The sequence below is a fragment of the Haliotis cracherodii genome, unplaced genomic scaffold, assembly GCF_022045235.1.
Source record: "Haliotis cracherodii isolate W230 unplaced genomic scaffold, xgHalCrac1.p SCAF_9, whole genome shotgun sequence".
Lineage (NCBI taxonomy): Eukaryota > Metazoa > Mollusca > Gastropoda > Lepetellida > Haliotidae > Haliotis > Haliotis cracherodii.
In genome coordinates, this window is record NW_027266343.1 from 3,390,340 (window position 1) to 3,411,618 (window position 21,279).

Sequence of the window (21,279 nt, forward strand, 5' to 3'; positions counted from 1 at the left end):
CTCGGACTGATAGTTTTAGATTTAAGCAGGCTCTTACGGCCTGCGTTTATTTTAGGCTGTGAACTTGGTAAATGAATCATAACACAGACTGCTTGGTGAAACCGGGTCCAGCCTCAAAGTACTCCGCTCGCTGCCTCTTTCAACACCGCAGGCCGGTGTACCGCCCATACCGTAGTCACATCAAAATAAAATATAGTTTCATGAACCTACCTGTCACACAATTCATTTATTAAATCTTCAGTATTAAACAAAGTCAGTAAAATACATATTTCATTTCAATCTATCATATTTTATCAAAAGATGAAAAATTATTAACTATTTCTCGCAATGTTGTTGAAATAAAAATAATCTCGGACATGGGAACACGTCAAAGAGCAAATAAAGATGTTTAATAAGAAAATTGTTAGTAAATTTAAAAAAGCAATAAATAAAATCAATAAACGTATTTCTAAAAATTGTCTAACTTATATCAAAGAAAGTATTTCCACCTTTTCGTGCGATCGTAAATGTAAGTCAAATGACATCTTGGGAATTTGTTGCCTCGATTTGTAGGCTAGGACATGAGAAATTTTTGCCACAGGTCGTAACATAGCACGATGTGTCCACGAAGTTCATTATTTTAAATATAGGTCGCGATTTGCTGCTTTAAACGTTCAAAATAAAACAATTTAACCATAGGCTTTCGTCTAAATCTGAAATATATCATACACAAGGATGGTATCCATTGCCGTAATTTGATTGGCTGTCTTAGGTCATTTGTTTGATTTTGACCAATCACGATCTTTATATTAGATTACGGCAAAAGCGTAATTAGAAACCAATTTCTATCAAATAAAATTGCATGTGACAACGACGAAAATACTCCTGGCGAGGTTATTGTAATGTTATTGATGTTCAGAGCTTTCTAACGATACCAAACTTCGAACCAATCTTCGAACACTGAGGTATTTCCCGGTATTTTCTCGTCACTGAGCAGAAAGCCACTATTAACGGGACATATGTGATTTCCGATTACTTTGACAATGAAAATTAATAAGTTGGTGTATACATATAGTTGTATCATGAAATCTTACAATTTCCGAAAAATCGCCATAATTTTCGCTTTCTTAGTGCTGATTTTGATGTTATGAATGTGGTAACTTAATTAATTTTTTAATGAACTTAATTAAGTTATATATGTATTATTTAAATAATGTGATAAACATAACTTTCATATGTATAAACAGTAGGATTAGACCTTTCAAATGATGTATGACATGAAGTAGCAAAGATGTTTTACAAACAGATAATTTCCTTGATAATTGTATCACCACAGTGTCTGGGAACTGGGTGTGATGAGAGTAATGTTTCTGGTTGATTGGTTGTGTTTTGTAACTTATATTGCAAGGGCACGTGGCCCATCGGTTCTGAAATGTGTGTTTCTCAGTTTCAGACACTGAATGCAAGTGATATGAGAGGTGGAATCTGATTGGTCAATAGCAGGGGGTTTTCAGACTCGGCAGTACGAGGGCTGGTCAAAAGGTTCTAAGCCTAACAAACAAAACCAACAATGGTGAAAGTGTTTATAATTTTATTTTTCAACATAATCTCCTTCTTTTCAATACACTTCTCATAGCTTTCCACGAAGGTGTTGATTCTGTTTAGGAAAAAGGTGGAGATCACTTGGTGCTAGGTCTGGTGAAGACGGCCGGGACAATGTTAAGTTCATCTTCCCGAGGCAAGGGCGTTAACTGACTGTGAAAGTCCAGTTTCCACCCTTGCCGAACTAGGCTGGAATTTCTGGGATGGATGGAAGCACCACCAGTGTACGAGTTATAACCTTTCTATGTCCCTCCTATTGACCAATCAGATTCCATCTTTCATATCACTTGTATTTGCTTTAAACAAAATGGCGCCCCACAGTCAAGACGATCACCAAAATCTATATTGTGATAAAATAGGTCATACTTCACGAAGTTCATCAAATCACGTTAGTACCTTGATTAAAAACAGGAAAAGATTCGGAAAGTATCTGTTGACGTTAAGTTAGTGGTACACATGCTTTGCAAATCCTGCAATCGACAGAAATCTGCGCGGCAGTTTACGAACCGGATGTCGATTTCGTTACGCGAATTTGATTGGACTATGCATAGACTCGTTAGTCCAGCCAACATGTAATGCCATAATTGCAGGCAAGGGTGGAAACTGGACTTTTATAGTCAGTTAACTCTCTTGCCTCGGGAAGATGTGTTAAGTTTTGGCTATGCGGTGTTTTTTATAAGAACATGTGTATAGATATTTTAACAGAACCTATAGATGAAAAATGCATATATTTTATTAACGTGATACATGTTAAGTATACACGTGGTTGGTTTCAACGGCGAACATACATTCATCGCCGCGTTGAACAGTTTTCTAGTTAAATCATGGCGTGTCAGTGTGAAGAGGAAATTCCGAAGCTAGGATTCGAACCCAAGATCTTGTTTTTGGCGCAGATTGTTGACCTTAGACCACGGGGCCACCTGTGCCCCCATAGCACTGGAGAGTAAGTTAGACAATGAAGCCCGCTTATACTGGTCCCTGACCCCTGAGTCAAAAAGTAAACGTAATTCAGGGGTCAGAAATTCCACTCTCTTATAATAAACCACGAATAAGCAGAGATACAGCCGTTGTGATTTGGCAATTTGAGTCAAATTAGGTTTAATTCTGTTGACAAAAAATATATATCAGTTAGTCGTAGTGCTGTAATAGGTTTCCTCTTAAGATATCCGATCACTTATAAAATGTTCGAATGGAATGGTTAAAGTATGCTCTTAAACAGGTGATGGGGGTGCGCTCCTCTACATTAAGGCAACTAACAACACGTTAGAGCAGGGTTAAAGGCTCTGGTCAAATGGGCGTACATCATTAGTGTCACATGATGTACAATGATATTGTGATAATGTACTCCGGCCTTACACGTCAGTGCTGCTCGAGCTGCATGGTCAACGAAAGTTACAGACACACTGTTCAATGTCCAATGTTTAAGTGTCTTCATATAGCTGGAATATTGCTGAGTTCGGCGTTTAACAACAAACAAAGTGTCTTCATTTACGGATGTCTCTCTTTCGGGCAAGTTGTCTCCCCTTTTTGGTCACCTCGTGACTAGTATTAAGTAATCACGTTACACTTTTCTGGACGATTCTTGCACAACAATGATGACAGTTTGAAACAAGCAAACACATAAATAATAAAAAAAAAACGTTTGTGGAGACCCTTAGGAATGGTTGTCGTTGGCGTCCTAAGTTGCCATGCATCTGCATTTTCCTTCAAAAGTTTGTGAACACAACGGACTTGTTGATACTGTCACACCTCATTTAGATACTCCAGGAAGCTGCCAATAGACGGAAGATCCATGTAGCCTCTAGAATGCACGGGCTGTCCGTGCTCCACGATCATCATGTGATTCTCAACTTGAGCCTGCGATTGGCTCCTTTCATTGCTTTGCACACGGCACCTTGCAGCATATGCGCATGACTGACTAGACGAAGGACTTGGCTTAATGGAACTATGTAAGGAATATGTTGATTCATATGGCGCCACAGCCCTTTGACTGGGCCTGCTGTTTTGTGGCTTACAATTCCCAACACCTTCCCGTGGTACATGCTGTATCTGTGGAGAGCAAGTCCCTTGTTGGTATTCACAGTAACCGAGATATTTTTCTGCCGTTCTTTGCAAATCCTGAATACAGGGCGCTGGAACATAGTTCTGCTGAAAACACGAATAATTTGCGGTGTTAAATGTCCTATTTGAATCCCCATGATCCCGTCGGAGGGAGTGTTGTAACTGGACAAGTCGAGGCGGAGGCGGGGGCGTTCTTCGAGGGAAGACGTCCAGGTTGTAGGGGTTGTGCTGGGGCGACGGGGGTGGGGACGGCGGCATGTTGTGGACATACGGTGGGTGGGGGTAATACCCAGACATCGGAACGCCTTGCATCACCTGGAAAGGTGGACAATTGTAACCCTGACCAGAGAAAGATTGAAGCATGCTTCTTTGAAACGAATCATCATGTGGCTGGAATCGGCCAAACTGAAATCCTTGCTTCTGGGGTAAGTCACTCGAGGTATGCCACGAATCGTGCCCATTGTCTATGGAGCAGGGGTACGGGTTCTGCCCTCTTGGGTCAGGAAGCTCTTGGGCACAATCATAACCCTGATCTTCCCAATCAGGCATCATCTTGAACGCCGTCTGGTCCTGAGCCTGCTGGCGTCGTTTGAACTCCTGGTACTGAAGTTGCTTTTCTCGCTGGGAGATCTTGTGTGCCACGTGGCTAGATGGCAGGATGGGCGAGTGTCTGTCCGACAGGGCGTGCCAGCTGGAAGGGCAGGGGCCCCCCGACAGACTGTGGACCGCCACATAGGCCTCGTCCTGTGAGCCAGGGTGGGACTGGAAGCACATTCTCTTCATGCTGGGTTCCATGATACTCGGACCGTCCTTCCAGGAGGAGCCGTACTGAGTCATGTGTGACAGGCACATGAGGTCGTTGATGGCGTAACGCTGTCTGAGAACTGATTCTTGTTGAATATACGTGCTGTCTTCCTCCCTAAACAGAACGAACATATGTTAGGATGAATGTTGTGTTATATTATGAGTTGCATCTCAAGTGGGACATTGGTTGATGTACCCTATACGATAGTTTAAACTAATATAGTTCGAGGCTTGTTAGTTTAAACTAACATAGATGGCTCTTCGGGCTCAGGGAATATAAGCTAACATAGAGGTAGACATGATATATCAACCTATGCCACCCGAGGGACAATGGTTGGTTGGTTGTTGTTTAACGCCGCACTCAGCAATATTCCAGCTATACGCAATTGGGAAACGAATCGTATGCATCAGCGAGCCTGACCAACCGATCCCGTTAGCTGCCTTCACTTTACCATACGTACATAGGCATTTTATCTGAAACGTACAATTCACATTTTGAGCTTACAAGTCCAGTCAGTTACTCATATTACATGTAACTTAATTTACACTGTGTAGTGTAGTCAATTTCGAATAAGCAGGAACGTCTGTCATCAGTATTAAATCTATTATGGAGTGAGTGAGTGAGTATTGTTTAACGCCGCTTTAAGCAATATTCCAGTAACATCACGGCGGGGGACACCACGAAATGGGCTTCACACATTATATCCATGTGGGGAATCGTCTTCGGCGATTCGGCGTGACGAGCGAACTCTTCCACTGGGCTACCCCACCGCCCCTTATTAAGGAACTGTTAACATTGGAAGTGTCTAATTGTTTTTGGAGGTTGCTATTGACAAATATATGAGGTGGTGAGGTGAGGTGAAATGGGGGTTAACGATGCATTCAAGATTATTACACTTATATAGACACGTGCATGCACGTGTGTGGGAGGGTGTGGCTGCTTGTACTAGTCTGGACTAATGCCGGTTTTATAGAGCTAGCCCACTGAGATACCATGCTGCAGTTTAACATAGTTACCCAACTCAGACACAGTGTACTAACAGAATATACGTTCATGTTTAATCCCCTTTATGCCGAGCGCCAGGCAGGGTAACAACAAGCATCATATTTTAACGTCTTTTGGTACCGAACCCCCTTCCTTTCGCTCTCCGGCAGACGCTCCATTTCCACTAGACCATGGAGGCGGTCCCATATAAGTGTATGACTACAGTCTGGGATAAAAGGGTTTAATATTACCTGACGGGACAATGCGAGAAGACGATGGAGAACTTCTTGGAGTTTTTCGAGATGACCTTGCCGCGACTCTGAAGCCACACCCAGCCGCCATGTTTGTTCTGCAGGCGGAAGTACAAGGTTTGCACATCACTGCTGTCTGTCACTGCCGGGGTAAAGAGGGTAACGCTAGGCTCGTGTATTTGTTTTCATCGTGACTACATATACATTAATACAAAAGACCACTCTGTTGTAATATAAATGACAAAACCCATTCCATAATTCTAAGAATTCTCTGTCAAAATTCCATTGTACGATTCCGACCATATTATACAATTGCTGTCAAATAGTGATGATACCAGGTGTTCGCGAAAATGTGAGCGAATACACCAGTGGCACCCGTCACAAACACATGCAAAGGCAAGTCAATCGTTCACCTAAATAAACACGGGAACATGTGGTATGACATCGTTCAGTAATGGTATAAAGGCCAATTCCTTTCCACTGATTTACCCACCCGAGTTAAAAATCTACCAAACCAGTGATGCCAGCAATACCGCCTCACATGTGTCATCTGAGTGGCTATCCACAAGAGTTAATGACAAGAGGGATGACTTCAACTTATAAACCGAGCAAAATTCTAACAGCTCCATTCTTTGGTGTGTACATTTTCTACTTTCTGGAAATATCAAAGAGAATCACACGACACTTGCTCAAAAGTTGTTTGATCAGGGTTACAACATTCAAGGCTTCAATATAACTTTCAAAAAGTGTTATGGTAGACGTGTGGAGGACATTTCCAAATTTGACGCATGAGTGTCCAAAATTATTCCTGATGGAATTCCCTATTTTAACTTGAATCATTTGTTCCCGTGTATTTTCAAAATTGACTTGCCATTGCATGTGTTTATGATGGGTGCCGTGGTAGGGCAGAATATTCTCACCTTTTCGCGAACACCTGGTATCGTCGCCAATTGATTGTGATTCATAAACAGTTTACTTATGGTTATTGAAATGGCTATATTTATCTCAAGGGTCGGATTCAAACAGTCTAGATTGAGTGAGTGAGTTGGGTTTTACGCCGCATGTAGCCCCCGAACTTGCTAGAACTGCCCTGAGCCCACGAACTTGCTAGAACTGCCCTGAGCCTCTGAACTAGCTAGAACTGCCCTGAGCCACCGAACACGCTAGAACTGCCCTGAGCCACCGAACGTGCTAGAACTGTCCTGAGCCCCCGAACATGCTCGAACTGTCTTGAGCTCCCGAACTTTCTAGAACTGCCCTGAGCCTCTGAACTTGCTAGAACTACCCTGATCCTCTGAACTTGCTAAAACTGTCCTGACCCCCCGATCATGCTAGAACTGCCCTGAACCTCCGAACTTGCTAGAACTGTCATGAGCCCCCGAACTTGCTAGAACTGTCCTGAGCCACCGAACTAGCTAGAACTGTCCTGACCCCCCCCGAACTTGCTAGAACTGTCCTGAGCCACCGAACTAGCTAGAACTGTCCTGACCCCCCGATCATGCTAGAACTGTCCTGAGCCACCGAACTTGCTAGAACTGTCCTGAGCCACCGAACATGCTAGAACTGTCCTGAGCCAATGAACTTGCTAGGGCTGCCTTGAGCCACCGAACTTGCTAGAACTGTCCTGACCCCCCGAACATGCTAGAAGTGCTCTGAGCCACCGAACATGCTAGAGCTGCTCTGAGCCACCGAACATGCTAGAGCTGCTCTGAGCCACCGAACATGCTAGAGCTGCTCTGAGCCACCGAACTTGCTAAAACTGTCCTGAGCCCCCGAACTTGCTAGAATTGCCCTGAGCCACCGAACCTGCTAGAACTGTCCTGAGCCACCGAACATGCTAGAACAGCCCTGAGCCACCGAACATTCTAGAACTGTCCTGAGCCAATGAACTTGCTAGAGCTGCCTTGAGCCACCGAACTTGCTAGAACTGTCCTGACCCCCCGAACATGCTAGAGCTGCCCTGAGCCACCGAACATGCTAGAGCTGCTCTGAGCCACCGAACATGCTAGAGCTGCTCTGACCCACCGAACATGCTAGAGCTGCTCTGACCCACCGAACATGCTAGAGCTGCCCTGAGCCACCGAACATGCTAGAGCTGCCCTGAGCCACCGAACTTGCTAGAACTGTCCTGAGCACATCATTGTTAACACTGCATGCTATGATGACTTGCTTCTAATGATCAAAGGACACTACATACGTTGCCTGTGACAAGCTGCGCATGTTGCGATGTCTTCTGGGTGGATGAGGGAGTAGAAAGAACGACCTTCTATCTCTGGGCTTGTGTAACCAATCACGGGAAGTGCTCTGTAACATTCGCCAAACATATTGTTGATAAAGGCATGGACATGCACATTGTTCTTGTTACCATATGGGGTTATACCATGTTAAAACCTTAGCTTGCTGTAAAAGGCGACTATGCTTGTCGTAAGAGACGACTAACAGGATCGGGTGGTCAGGCTCGCTGACTTGGTTGATGCATGTCATCGTTTCCCAATTGCGTGGGTCGATGCTCATGATGCCAAATCACAGGATTGTCTTGTCCAGACTCGATTATTTACAGACAGCCGTCATACAGCTGTAATATTGTTGAGTGCGGCGTAAAACAACAAACAAACAAACAAACAGAAGATGAGGAACCTGCATTACTTCTTATCGATTTCTCTGATTGAGAGGTCAAGGTCGTGCTTGGACCAGAAGACGTTCTGCTTGAGCTCCTGGTCCACTTCCGTCGTGTTGATCATGAATGGGTGACAGAACAGGAACAGAATCTGGCAGGATGTTCTGTTGGACTTGGACAGCTCAGCCAGATGTTCCACTTTCCCAGAGCAGTGCATCTTCTGTCAAGGATTAATATGGAATGAATCTAACGATGTTTACTGGCTGTATATAACGTAATATGCAGACTGTTGTCATCTTATTATTTGTATTGTGCTACCATTAAAATACATTGCATAATTTTCATTCAATATGAACGATTATAGAACTTATTTGATGTGGAGGCTTTGTATGATAATACGTGGATGCTTTGTGTAGTAATATGCGACACTTTTGAATGATAATATGCAGAATGTACAATAAAATGTCGAGGATGTGTATGGTAATACGTGGGGACTTTGTGAAGTTATATTTGGAGTATTATGCAGTACTACCTGGATACTTTGTATGATAATATGTGGATGTTTAGTGTAGTAATGTGCGACAGTTTTTGTATGACAATAAGTCGAGGTTTTGTGTAGCAATATGCGGCGGCTTTGTATGACAAAATGTGAAGGCTTTAACTATTAGTATGTGTACAGGCTTTGTATGATAAAACGTGGAGACTTTGCGTACATTTAGCGAAAGAAGCAAATGGAATATAACTCGTTAATCCGGACGATATAATAGGCTATGTTGTGGATTAACAAAGCTTCACTGTATGGAAGGGTCTGTGCTTGTCCCTGTGCTATTTACCAGATACCCGGCTGACGTCCCGTTGAAGCACTTCATCCGACACAGGAAGGACACCGGCTTGCACGTGTCAGGTTTCTCCGTCACCTCAGCATCCTTGTCCGCTGACTCCTGAAATACCATGTTCTTGATGTGTTTGGAGCCGACCATTTGGCGTTTCAGAGAAGGAGGGGAAGTTTTTAGAAAAGCAAAAGTCTATCTCAAACAAATTCTGACTCTTAATCAGCGGAGGGTAACCTTATGGTTTAAGCGTTCGCTGACGACGCCGAACACCCGAGTTCGATTCCCAACATGGGTACACTGTGTGAAGCCCATTTCTGATGATATTGCTGGAATATTGCTACAACGGCGTAAAACCATTGGTAATTTGTGTATCCTGGAATCACTGTTTATTGCTGACATCTCCCTACTTACCCCGGATGTCGTCTGCAGCTGTATGGGTCCAAGCGTGTGTTCCAGGACGACCTTGACCTCTTGATGGTCATCTGGATGGATAACGCCGTATACACACCGGTGCATGAGATCAACCTGACAAAATACGTGTAACTATTTTCACCCGTATCGTTGTCGAACATATCAAACATGTATGTCTAATCGTCGGAGGATAAGGAGAGGTGATCGGATATTTAATGTTCTGGTAAGGGAAGGTAGGCTGGCATATTTTTTTAAACTATCACCAAACAATATATCGAATGCTTGACTGATTCAAACAGTTTTATTGACAATCAATAGGACTGAAAATATGTTCCAGGTGTTGAAAGTTTTAAAGCTGAAAGGAATGAAGCTCGTTATGGGTACAGTTGAATACATGCCATGTTGTCCATAGATCCTGTCCAGTTAACGAGGTTTCAGTGTAAATGCATCTTCCCGAGGCAGGTGAGTTAACTGACTATAAAAGTCAAGTTTCCACCCTTGCCGAACTAGGCTGGTATTATGGAGTTAGATTTTGGCTGGACTAACGAGTCTATGCATAGTCCAATCAAAATCGCGCAACGAAATCGAAATCCGGTTCGTAGACTGTCATGCAGATTTCGGTCGATTGCAGGATTTGCACAGCATGTGCACCACTAACTCGTTGTCAACAGTTATTTTCTATATCTTTTCAAGTTTTTAATCAAGGTGCTCACGTGATTTGATGCAGTTCGTGATGTAAGACACGTTTTCTCACAATATAGATCTTGATTGTTCATCAGATGGTCTTGACTGGGCGCCGCCATTTTGTTTGAAGCAAATGCAAGTGATACGAGAGGTGGAATCTGATTGGTCCATTGGAGAGGCATAGAAGGGATTTAACTCGTAACAGCCACTGATGGCGCTACGATCGAGCCCAGGAATTCCAGCCTAGTTCGGCAAGGGTGGAAACTGGACCTTTAAAGTCAGTTAACTCCCTTGCCTGGGGAAGATGTGTTAATGAAGAAAACAAATCCTTGGATGAAAGTGATGAAGCTCAATGAAAACAGGTATGTTTCAACGGTCTACTACTGATGGCCCACGTCACCGTGTCTGACCAACTGATCCCATCTTCCGGAGGCAAAGGAGTTAACTGACGCTAAAAGTCCAGTTTCCACCCTTGCCGAACTAGGCTGGATTTTCGGGGCTCGATCGTAGCGCCACTAGTGGTTATGACGAGTTACGTTCCTTCTATGTCCCTCCTACTGACCAATCAGATTCCACCTCTCATATCACTTGTATTTTCTTCAAACAAAACGGCGGTGCCCAGAAGAGACGATCTGATCGATAATCAAAATATATGTCACGATAAAACGGGTCTTACTGCGCGAACTGCATCAAATCACGTGAACACCTTGATTGAAGACATGAAAAGACTTGTCAAGTACCTATCGACGCCGAGTTGGCGGTACACATGTTTTGCAAATCCTGCAATCGACCGAAATATGCACGGCAGTTCGTTTCGATTTCGTTTCGCGATTTTGATTAGACTATGCAAAGACTCGTTTGTCCAGCCAAATTATAACTCCATAATTCCAGCCTCTTTCGGAAGGTTGGAAACCTGACTTTATAGTCAATTAACTCCCTTGCCTCGGGAACATGAGGGATTCCGGGATAACTGTCAAGGTCGTAAGCTAAATGAGTGAGTGAGTGAGTATGGTTTTACGCCGCTTTTAGCAAAATTACAGCAATATCACGGCGGGGGACACCAGAAATGGGCTTCCCACATTGTACCCATGTTGGGAATCGAACCCGGGTCTTCGGCGTGACGAGCGAACGCTTTAACCACTAGGCTACCTGACCGCCCCATAAGCTAAATGGGATCGGATTGTGTGGCATCGTACCCCACCTTTCCTATTCTATTAGCCACAGGTTTGTCTGGTCTTGGGCTAATTACACTGCAGTATAAAACAACAAACAAACAGGAATTAATTTTTCTGGGAGAGTTGATAGGCGCTGTTTTAGTATTTATTCCCTGTTTTCTAAAATCAATAATTCATCTATTGTTATCAACAAAATACATTCATAATATTTCAAAAATAGATTTTATGATGTAAGATACTTTTTGATATTATCAAATATTTATGATATCTTATAATCGAATTTGGGATATGAACAATTTGTGATGTCTTAAATTAATACTGAATAGTATAGATATCAATAACTCGAATGTGTGATATCATTAATTGTTCTGTTCACAGTAACTGCTCCCTTGTGGAATAGGGGTGCTATATTCGCAAAATATTTAGTTTACTAAATGGCAGAATGTCACACACAAGCTCAAAGAAATATATTCATAGAGTTTAATGCATAGACGTGACAGGACAGCAATATTGTTGATCAGCTTATATACTGTGTAAAACACATACATTTATTTATTTTTCGATTTTAGATATCAATGGGCACGTTTTGATGATAGTGATATCTATCAATGTATACATTTGCTGATATATTAATATCGACCTTATGAGTTACGGATATAATACAATAGGGAATAAATGGTAAAACAGCGCCTCAACGATATCTTGCCATGAATAGAGGGCTAGGCCTGCAACGTGTTACCACGTATGTATAATTGTCCGTACCTGGTTAAAGCCGAGATACTGCAAGATGTTGTCCGATACATACAGCACCGTCCCATCCGAGGTGATGACGAGGAGGAAGCCATCCAAGAGCTGAACCCGCAAAAAAGAGAGGATATTTGGCTTTTCTTCATAAAAACACACACATTTATATCATACAGAGACTTGACAAAAATGAGATTTTTATGAGGACTCGGTCAGATCGTCTTTAATATTCTACTTACTTATCTGACATGTATTAATTTCCAAAACATATAGTAAACCACGGTTATAACGAACTCAAAGGGACCACTTATTTTAGTTCGTTATAACCGTAGTTCGTTATAAGCATATATACAGCATATATACAACAAATGGCCGGGACTAAAAAATAAGTTCGTTATATCAGTCAGTTCGTTATAAGCGTGTTCGTTATAACCGTAGTTTACTGTAGTGTATTTGAGGAAGACCGGTATGTTTTTCATCACTTGATGCATAATAAACAGATACACTGTTGGGCAAAAGAAAGTATCAATTAACCATTCACATTTCACGCTGTTAATTACTGTTACCCAATTGTGGACCCAGTGTTCCTCGAGACGTCAAGTGGACGCCACCTGTTGTGAGATACTCTCTGATATGATTCATGTAATATCGCCAAAGATACACGTATCAAATACACCACCATTGAATAACCATTTCTTGTTTGTTTCAGTTTAAGCCACTATCAAACATGGGAGTATACGTTCATCTGCCCGACTCAGAGCTCCAGATAAGCTTTTGGTGTTGTGGGTATTTTACCCATGCATTTTAAAATCATTGGGTATCAGTAATTCTATCTGGGTATTCAAATATCTGTTACCCACTAGTTTTTACACATGTGGGTATTTAAGTTAATATTTAAAATCACTATTCACCTAGTCCCTGCAAACTGGTGTCGTGTGGGTTCGAGAGCTTTATAGGACTAAAACATACCACGATACTTCCATAAGAAAGTGTGATGGCAAATGATCATGATGTAACTGTCATCATGGAGTTTGGAAAGGTTGACGGAATGCCCGTTAATAATTTGAAAATAAGTTGCTGATTTGCTAATGGAATACGCAGGGTTACTTCACAATATTTTGATGATACGCACAAGTTTTAAATTTGTAGCGTATCTGTAATGTTCGTTGCGTATTTGATACGCTTGGATTTTATTTTACTGCGTATTTCTGCATTTCTGATGCGTATTTTACGCAGATACGCAGCTTATCTGGAGCTCTGGGCCGACTGTTTATTTACACGTAGGCCAAAACAAGAACTAGTAATATTCCTTGATGTCAGAATCAATGGTTAATAGCAGTGCAATAGTCAATATCTCAGAAAATGTTTGAAAGTCAAAAGATTTGTATTTATTTAATTCAGCTATCCAAACTATAGCATGTACTTCAGCTATCTACAATAAAATATGTGCTTAAGTTATCCAAAATAAATATAACATGCAATTAAAACAGATTAAATAGATAAATTCAATTATGATGTATCTGTACCTGATTCTTTTATTTCATTTTCCAAAATAACTGTTGTATTGTAAACGTAAACCCTTACAGCCAAGATGTATGTATGGCAATGTGGAAAATTTGTATTTCCCGCCAAATGTACCCAAGGGAAGTCACTCTCGTTTTTCATGTAAACACATATTCGCTTCCGGGTTTTCCGCCGCCCAACGACGACTTCGCGCAGATGAACATGTAGCTGCTCAGTGATTCCAGTTGTGAGAATTAGTACACAAAATGGTATACACGTTCATAATCAATACTTTGTTGCCTGGGTCGAGTAAAATTATATACTACAAGCAGTTTGTTCCGTATGACACGGACATAGTAGACGAGGGTGCAACCGCGGCCGAAGTCCGATCAGGGAGGCGAAAACAGCGACAACAAATCGCAGATATGGTTCATTCGGAATATCAGTTCCGTAGAGCGCTGTCAAACAGGTCTGTTGAAGAAGATATCTTGAGACTCGGAAACGACGATACGCCTCCAGATTTAGAAACAGGACATATATTGTTGAATACAGATTCCGAGCAGTTCGTGACGTGGCTGGGGGCAGGATACACCGGGTTCGCGTTGGTGTGCGATACCACAGAAAATCGGCTACTGGCGGAATCGGTTCTGAGACTGCTTATCCGTTATCTGCAGGAGCACGTGCGCGTCCTCACCCAGCCGACCGACGTTGGGCTAAGGACGGACAGGGTAGGGCTTGTTCTCAGCCGGTTCCTCCCCCAAGGGTCCCTGCTGTTCATGAACAATAGGGTGGTGCGACAGTTAGAGAAAGAACTGGATACCCTGATGAAGAGCTGATGGTGTGATTGGAGTATCACGTGACTGACTGTGCCAGAGAACCCGTGAAGTTGACTACCACTCTCAGCTGATTACATGTGTGTAATATATGTCGTAACTGATAGTGTGTGAACTTCAGGTGTATGAGTCTTTCATATATAAAATATGTCTGATTTTAAAATACTGTTATTTGTTGTTTGTTTGTTTGTTATTTAACGCCGCACTCAGCAATATTCTAGTTATATGACGGCGGCCTGTAAATAATTGAGTCTGGACCAGACAATCCAGTGATGACATCATGAGTATCGATCTAGGCAATTGGGATACGATGACGTACATCAACCAAGTCAGTGAGCCTGACCACTCGATCCCGTTAGTTGCCTCTTACGACAAGCATGGGTTGCTGAAGAACAATTTTACCCAAACCTTCACAGATCCCCTTATTTATATGTTGATGAAACCCTGATACTGCAGTTTGTCTTCTAGTATATTAAATCGGGAGAATAGCTACTAACAAAGTAAGATGATTGATCTGATTTTTTAACCATAGTAAGGACGTATGCACTCTTGCTGTAAATGGACGCGATATAAAGAACTTAATTCTAGGGTAGATCCAATAGTTTCCATACAAACATAGTTGTTGGATCCTGATTAATTGTTTGGTTTAATTTTATATTTAAGCGGTCTTCATTTAAGTTGTAAAGGGAAGTAACTTTGTTGTTGTTGGTATCGCTATGTGCAAGAGACTATGCTGTAATCGGGGGACCGTAAAGGTTATAAAACGGTAATTATGCAATTAAATACCAAACCTCAGTAACCTAGAAGTAAGACATTATTAAAGTGACCGTTTATTTTCATATTTGCGTCTAAATATTAGTATATTCATAGACGTTTCTGCATTATTTTGCAGCCAATCAAGCCGACAGCGCTACCTTAGTATTTCGTGGTAACGAAGAAGTTGAAGAAAGATTTTACGTCCTCAATACTAGAAACCCACAATGGTAATGGTATTCATGCCACAACTTGGATGGTGTCATATGTTAAAGTTTTCGTCCGAAGTAAAATCATGTTCAGGTAATTAAATTTTTAAAAGAAAACTTCTGTCAAGAATAACAACTAAACAATTATGTCCCTTTAACCGGTGATAAGAAACTAATCAAAGAAGTTTTGCATTGTCAACTGGAACCATTCACAACCAAGTGACAATCGTCAAGCTTTTTCATGCAACACTGTTAAATGAAGTGTGTCACCTTTGTGTAATCTTTGCCTCTGATAATAACTATGTGTAACAGTAACATGTCTGGATAGTGGGGTGCATATACAGTAAAACCTAGTTAATACGAAAATCCCACTTTTTGGACCATTACTGCTGGACATGTATAATCTGACATTATTCCGTAAAATAATAATTTAAACCGGACGGTTTCTGTTGAAAGTGAGCTGTCCGGGTTATCGAGGTGTGACTGTATGAGGAAAACGAGAGGCGTGGTCACATGTAGTAGAGGATGCTGCTTCAGATTGGAACATTTTTCTTGTGTGAAAATCAATAGACAGGGTTATATTATGATCATGTTTAGATTCAGCAAATGGTTTGTGTTTCTTTGTGTGCTTTACGCCGCACTCAGCAATATTCCATCTATATGACGGCGGTCTGTAAATAATCGAGTCTGGACCAGACAATCCAGTGAGTGATGTCATGAGCATCGATCCACGCAATTGAGATGCGATGACATTCATCAACCAGGTCAGAGAACCTGACCACCCGATCCCGTTAGTCGCCTCTTAATACAAGCTTAGTCGCCTGTTACAGCAAGCATAGATTGCCGAAGACCTATACTAACTGGGATCTTCACGAGGCCAATGGTTTGTGAACAATCGTTGATTACAAATACCACTCTGAAAGAAGTGTGCATTTTAAATTTCATAAAACTTAGGAAATTTACGTTTACAATAGATGTAAAGAATAGATAGATACATTAGGTAGCCATAACCAACTACCTGCATCTCTCGAACCTACACAATAGAAACCTTGGTTTCCATACTGACAGTTTCTCTTTCAAACCAGTCTGTCAAACAAAATATTTCTGTTGACAAGACAAAAAACATTAAATGAACATCATATGTTGCTTGTTTATGAATATGGAAATATATAGTTGGGGAATATATACCGTCATCTTCTCTTCACTGTTTCACAGGTAGTATATATGTCTGTGCCACCATACAGCTTCAGCTTATTTCTACTCAAGGTGCACCCATTGTACAAATAATGAAATTGCTTCCCAGTTTAAATTTCTGTTCGTATTTAATTAGCTCTGAGATAAACATGTTTTATTTGTTATTAACATATTTCTAATATACGGGTCTAAATAGCACTGATTTAATCGGTTCCCATCATTAGTGTCGGATAAAGCCGACTGTCGGATTAACGAGTGTTGGATTAACGAGACTTGACTGTACCTCCTTTTTATTTATTGTCTAAATTATCACTAAATAGTCGATTTTTTAGTGATAAAACTGCATAAATAAACTTTCCAAGTTTCAACAAAACCATCGTTCTGGAAGCTTATACGGATAGTCATGGAGGAAACGCCCCTTTGTCAGTTCAAGCTTTCCTATCCTGAGAGAACCTGGCGCAATGGACTTGGTATGTTTGGGTAGTGAGTTCAGCCGAGTGGCTTGTGTAGTGAGGGTGTTGCCGGGAGTGGGTGGGGCACTGGAGGAACGCTCACTCCTCACCCTCTCCCCTACAAGTGCCGCACTGTGGTGCTATGGAGGGCGGTTACGACCCAAGGCATTTATCTTCTCTGTCAGTGTAATCGCGGTGGATTTAAACTTGTAAACTCGACAATTAGCCGGCCCGCCAAGGAAAACTGTTTGCCAGAATCGCTATCTGATCGGTGAGGTTTGTTTGCATTAGGGGATTTGTGTAAACATATATTGGATTTTGATGACTTATGACTTTTACCTGTATTAACTGAATCACAAAGCGAGAAGCTCGCCACGAGAAGGTTTTTGAATAGGATTGTTTTTCAACTAACAAAGTAATAGGAAACGGTGAAACATGATTTAATGGTGATGTATCTCTAAACTGGTTTGGGTTTACAAATCTAGGCTGGGGTTTTAGTAGTGTGTCGATAACAGGCACACTAGAAAAGGGATATTTGAAGCTTTTTATGACAAGTCGAAATCTGCAATAGTAAAAATATCGATATTATTTTATTTCTTGGAAATATCTTTTGATAAATGTCCGAGATATCCTGATACATCATGATCAGTAAGAACAATGTATATGTATCTCCAGAGTGAATGGGTGTTGCTTTATGCCGCAACAATATATTCCAGCTATATCATGGCGGGGGACACCAGAAATAGGCTTGGCACATTGTATACCCATGAACCCGGCCCTTCGGCGTGTTGAACGAACGCTTTAACTACTTGGCTGCCCCACCTGCAAAGGGCAGAAGCGGGTGCCAGTCCCCATTCCCGTCGAGTACCATCAAATCTTGGTCTCATTTCGTCACGCCTGAAAAACGAATACTACTTAACACAAATTAACACCTGGATTTAAAGTACTAAATAAATATCGAAAAATATGATATATTAAAGGAGTTATATTTACGTACGACATTATATTTTCACAAATGTTGAATCTGCGTACCAAATACGATTATATTTGCGTCCCTCATACCACATCGGTGAGTACCGAATATCCTCTAAATAGACCCCGAATCCCGCGTACCAAATAATGTATATGTTTTGAAAGTAGTCAATACAAAAAGTTGCAGTCTCCATTTTGTTATAATATGAAAAAAATATCAAATAACCTTTTACAAACAAAATGCAACAGAAAATACATTATTTGATACACTGCACCAACATCTTTTACTGTTCTCAGGGGTTTTCATGCATTCGGAACAATCCAGGGAAGTGGTGAAAAAGAACCTCGGATTGTTTTCATATGGTGAACTGACTTCTTCCGGTCTATATTTCAAGGTGTCATCACAAGTGTATAGTTAGACTCCCAACGATTACCAGAACACGCTTTGGTTCCGTACTTGACTGAAGTGGTGATTCGTTTACCTTGACCACCACCAAGTTGCCATACCCGTAAAGATCCAGGTTAGGATGGGTCTTCATCTACACATGCTTGCCGTAAAAGGTGACTAAGCTTGTCGTAAGAGGCGACTAACGGGATCGGTTGGTCAGTCTTGCTGACTTGGTTGATGCATGTCATCGTATCATGATGTCAATCACTGGAATGTCTGGTCCATACTCGATTATTTACAGACCACCGTCATACAGCTGGAATATTGCTGAGTGCAGCGTTAAACAACAAACAGACCACATTGCACACACCTGTGCCGTTCTTTAACCCAAACAAGGAATAAACAAATGCAAAAATATTAAAACATTAAACATTGCTCAAACATTTTATAATGTTGCCGGAAGCTCCCGTGCAATCGGACCAGAAAACAAACCAGTAAAGAGGGAAATATTATACCTCGGATTATTTTAGTGTTTATGGAAACTAGCATACTGTTGCTGCTAGCACGGAGCCCGGTGTTTATTTCAAGGTGCATAACAAAGTACAGTCGCTCAGACCTCCCACGTCACCATTAACACACCAGACTCTAGTTCTGCGGGGACTGAAGTGGTGCTTCGTGTGTTTGCTTGACCACCGCCATGTTGCCTTTGTGTGCACACACCTGTAGCGTTCTCTCACCTGTATGCCGTGCTGTCCGTCGCTGACCGGTTCACTCTCATCCTGCTTGTCTTCAGGGTCTTCTTCTGCTTCCAGCTTGGCATCCTCGGTTTGGTAGAACCCGGCAGCTAGTGGGTGCAAGGCGAGCGAGTCAATGCGAGAGGTGAGGTGAAATGGGTATCAATACACAATGCCTGTTCGAAAGTGGTCAAATGTAATATGTGTTTTCGTTGGGATTACAGTTTCTAAGTGAAGTACAAATAGTACCTAGTAATGTTTTGGGTTGAGTCCCACCCTGGACCCAAAAAGAACTAGAATTTGTTCTTTACTAAGAAAGTGAAATCCCAAATGAAGCATTCGTTACATAAAGATGAAATGAAGTTTAACGTCGTGTTAAGTACAAGCACTTAAGTGTGTGTGTGTGTGTGTGTGTGTGTGGCTGATTGTACTTGTCCGGAGTACTGCCAAGTTATAGTGCTAGCCCACTGAGATACCATGCCGCAGTTTAACATAGATACCCCACTCAGGCGCAGTATACTGACTCCGAGCCGAACAGTCCTTGTTTGAGACTTTTAATGCCGAGCGCCAGGCCGGGTAACAACTACCATCTTTTCATGTGTTTTCGGGTTCGAACAACCGACCTCCTGCTCACCGGTCACACACTCTACCCACTGGATCACGGAGGCGGCCCTTTGTGGGCGAGCAGGAGTGTATGGATGAGTGAGTGAGTGAGTGGGTGTTTATTGCTACAGTCAAGCAATAGTCCAGCTATATCAAACAAATTGTAGTACGTATTTAAGACATGTCGTTATCAGGAAAGAACAGGATTTGATCTCCAAACCATTCAGCCCCAGTAAAGTTCACATTTTGGATTTTTTTATGAGTAATTCCCGATTATACTATTCATGAAGGTTGACCCCGCTATGTACAATATGAGGACGATTTAATCGTGAATACGTTTTTTTCAGATTGGTCCATATTCTGGAACATTACTACATTGTTATTAAAATGTTCTGTGATTAATTTCAGATAATATAGAAAAATCAAAATTTAAAACCAAATCCTTTACCCCGACTCGTTACTTCGATGGAGAAAAGTATCTAACTGGAATACAAGATCTGATTTTATAGCAACGTATACACAATTATCAAAATGCTATAGACTGCCTTAATTTCATTTTTGTTAAACAAAATAACCGAACGATACATTTCATGTAGGGTTTTTAAACAAAACATCACTTTATGCCATCAGTATAGCCTTGTCTCACCTTGGAAAAATATCTTTGACCGGAAGTACGAGATGACAAGGCGAAAGACGGTCTGACTGTCGAGTTTCCTGCTGAGGGCTGTTCTGTCCACCGGAAGTAGAGCTTCCAAGGCCTTGATCTCAGTTCTTAGTTTATCTCGATACCTTTTAGACTTGAAACTGAAATGTAGGTTTTATTCTGAAATTATTTTCTTTCCTACCAACGACATCAACAGGTTTCAAAATATAACTCTTCAGAAATCAACACTACACTATCGTGTAGCGCAATAGCTAAAAGCTAGGTATTCTCTGTTGGTGAAAATGAACACGATAGTCTATCGCGCTGTCATCAAGTCTCTCCAATTCATAGGGCTAACCATCTATGCGATGGCAACTTCTGGGGATGATGCTCCTTCCTTGGCCACTGTTAAGAGATGGGGAGCGGAGATCATGAGGGGAAGATAGAGCCTCGAAGATGATCCAAGACCTTCGACTGACATCACTAAGGAAAATGTTGATAAAATCGAGATAAGATTATGGATGATCGACTACTCACCAAACGCTACATATAGTAGATATCTATCATGAGAGAGATAGGAGGAGTCTGAGGAATGAACTGGGCATGACAAAAGGTTTCAGCTCGTTGGGCTCAAAAGATTTCGACTCCTGATCAGAAAGGCTCCAGGTTCATCTCGTTAAAATTTAGGTTTTTATTATAAGTTGACCCAGCTAATTTTGATCAATGATTTGTAACCATGAAAGAGTCTTGGGTTCACCACTGGCATCCAGAGACTAAACAACGGTCAAAGCAGTGAAAACGTACGTCTCCTGCTCCGAAAAACGAAGGCAAATTCTTTCCAACAGCAAA

The 21,279-nt window shown here is 41.7% G+C and overlaps 2 protein-coding genes across 2 annotated transcripts in view; one reads left to right on the plus strand and one right to left on the minus strand.

Moving 5' to 3' along the window:
- Positions 1 to 3,324: 3,324 nt before the first annotated feature.
- Positions 3,325 to 21,279, minus strand: part of LOC139453365 (aryl hydrocarbon receptor-like) — a 34,376-nt gene continuing 16,421 nt past the window's right edge. The window contains exons 2-10 of the mRNA XM_071235042.1: positions 20,434 to 20,591; positions 19,188 to 19,294; positions 12,165 to 12,254; positions 9,544 to 9,657; positions 9,133 to 9,240; positions 8,329 to 8,519; positions 7,880 to 7,986; positions 5,683 to 5,824; positions 3,325 to 4,561 (exon numbers count right to left, since the gene is read on the minus strand). Of these exons, the coding sequence (XP_071091143.1) occupies positions 3,325 to 4,561; positions 5,683 to 5,824; positions 7,880 to 7,986; positions 8,329 to 8,519; positions 9,133 to 9,240; positions 9,544 to 9,657; positions 12,165 to 12,254; positions 19,188 to 19,294; positions 20,434 to 20,591 (2,254 nt within the window). The remainder of the gene's footprint in view (positions 4,562 to 5,682; positions 5,825 to 7,879; positions 7,987 to 8,328; positions 8,520 to 9,132; positions 9,241 to 9,543; positions 9,658 to 12,164; positions 12,255 to 19,187; positions 19,295 to 20,433; positions 20,592 to 21,279) is intronic.
- Positions 13,845 to 14,590, plus strand: LOC139453070 (AP-5 complex subunit sigma-1-like). Its single transcript, XM_071234694.1, has one exon. It carries the CDS (start codon positions 13,916 to 13,918, stop codon positions 14,483 to 14,485), a length of 570 nt encoding a protein of 189 aa, XP_071090795.1. The 5' UTR covers positions 13,845 to 13,915; the 3' UTR covers positions 14,486 to 14,590.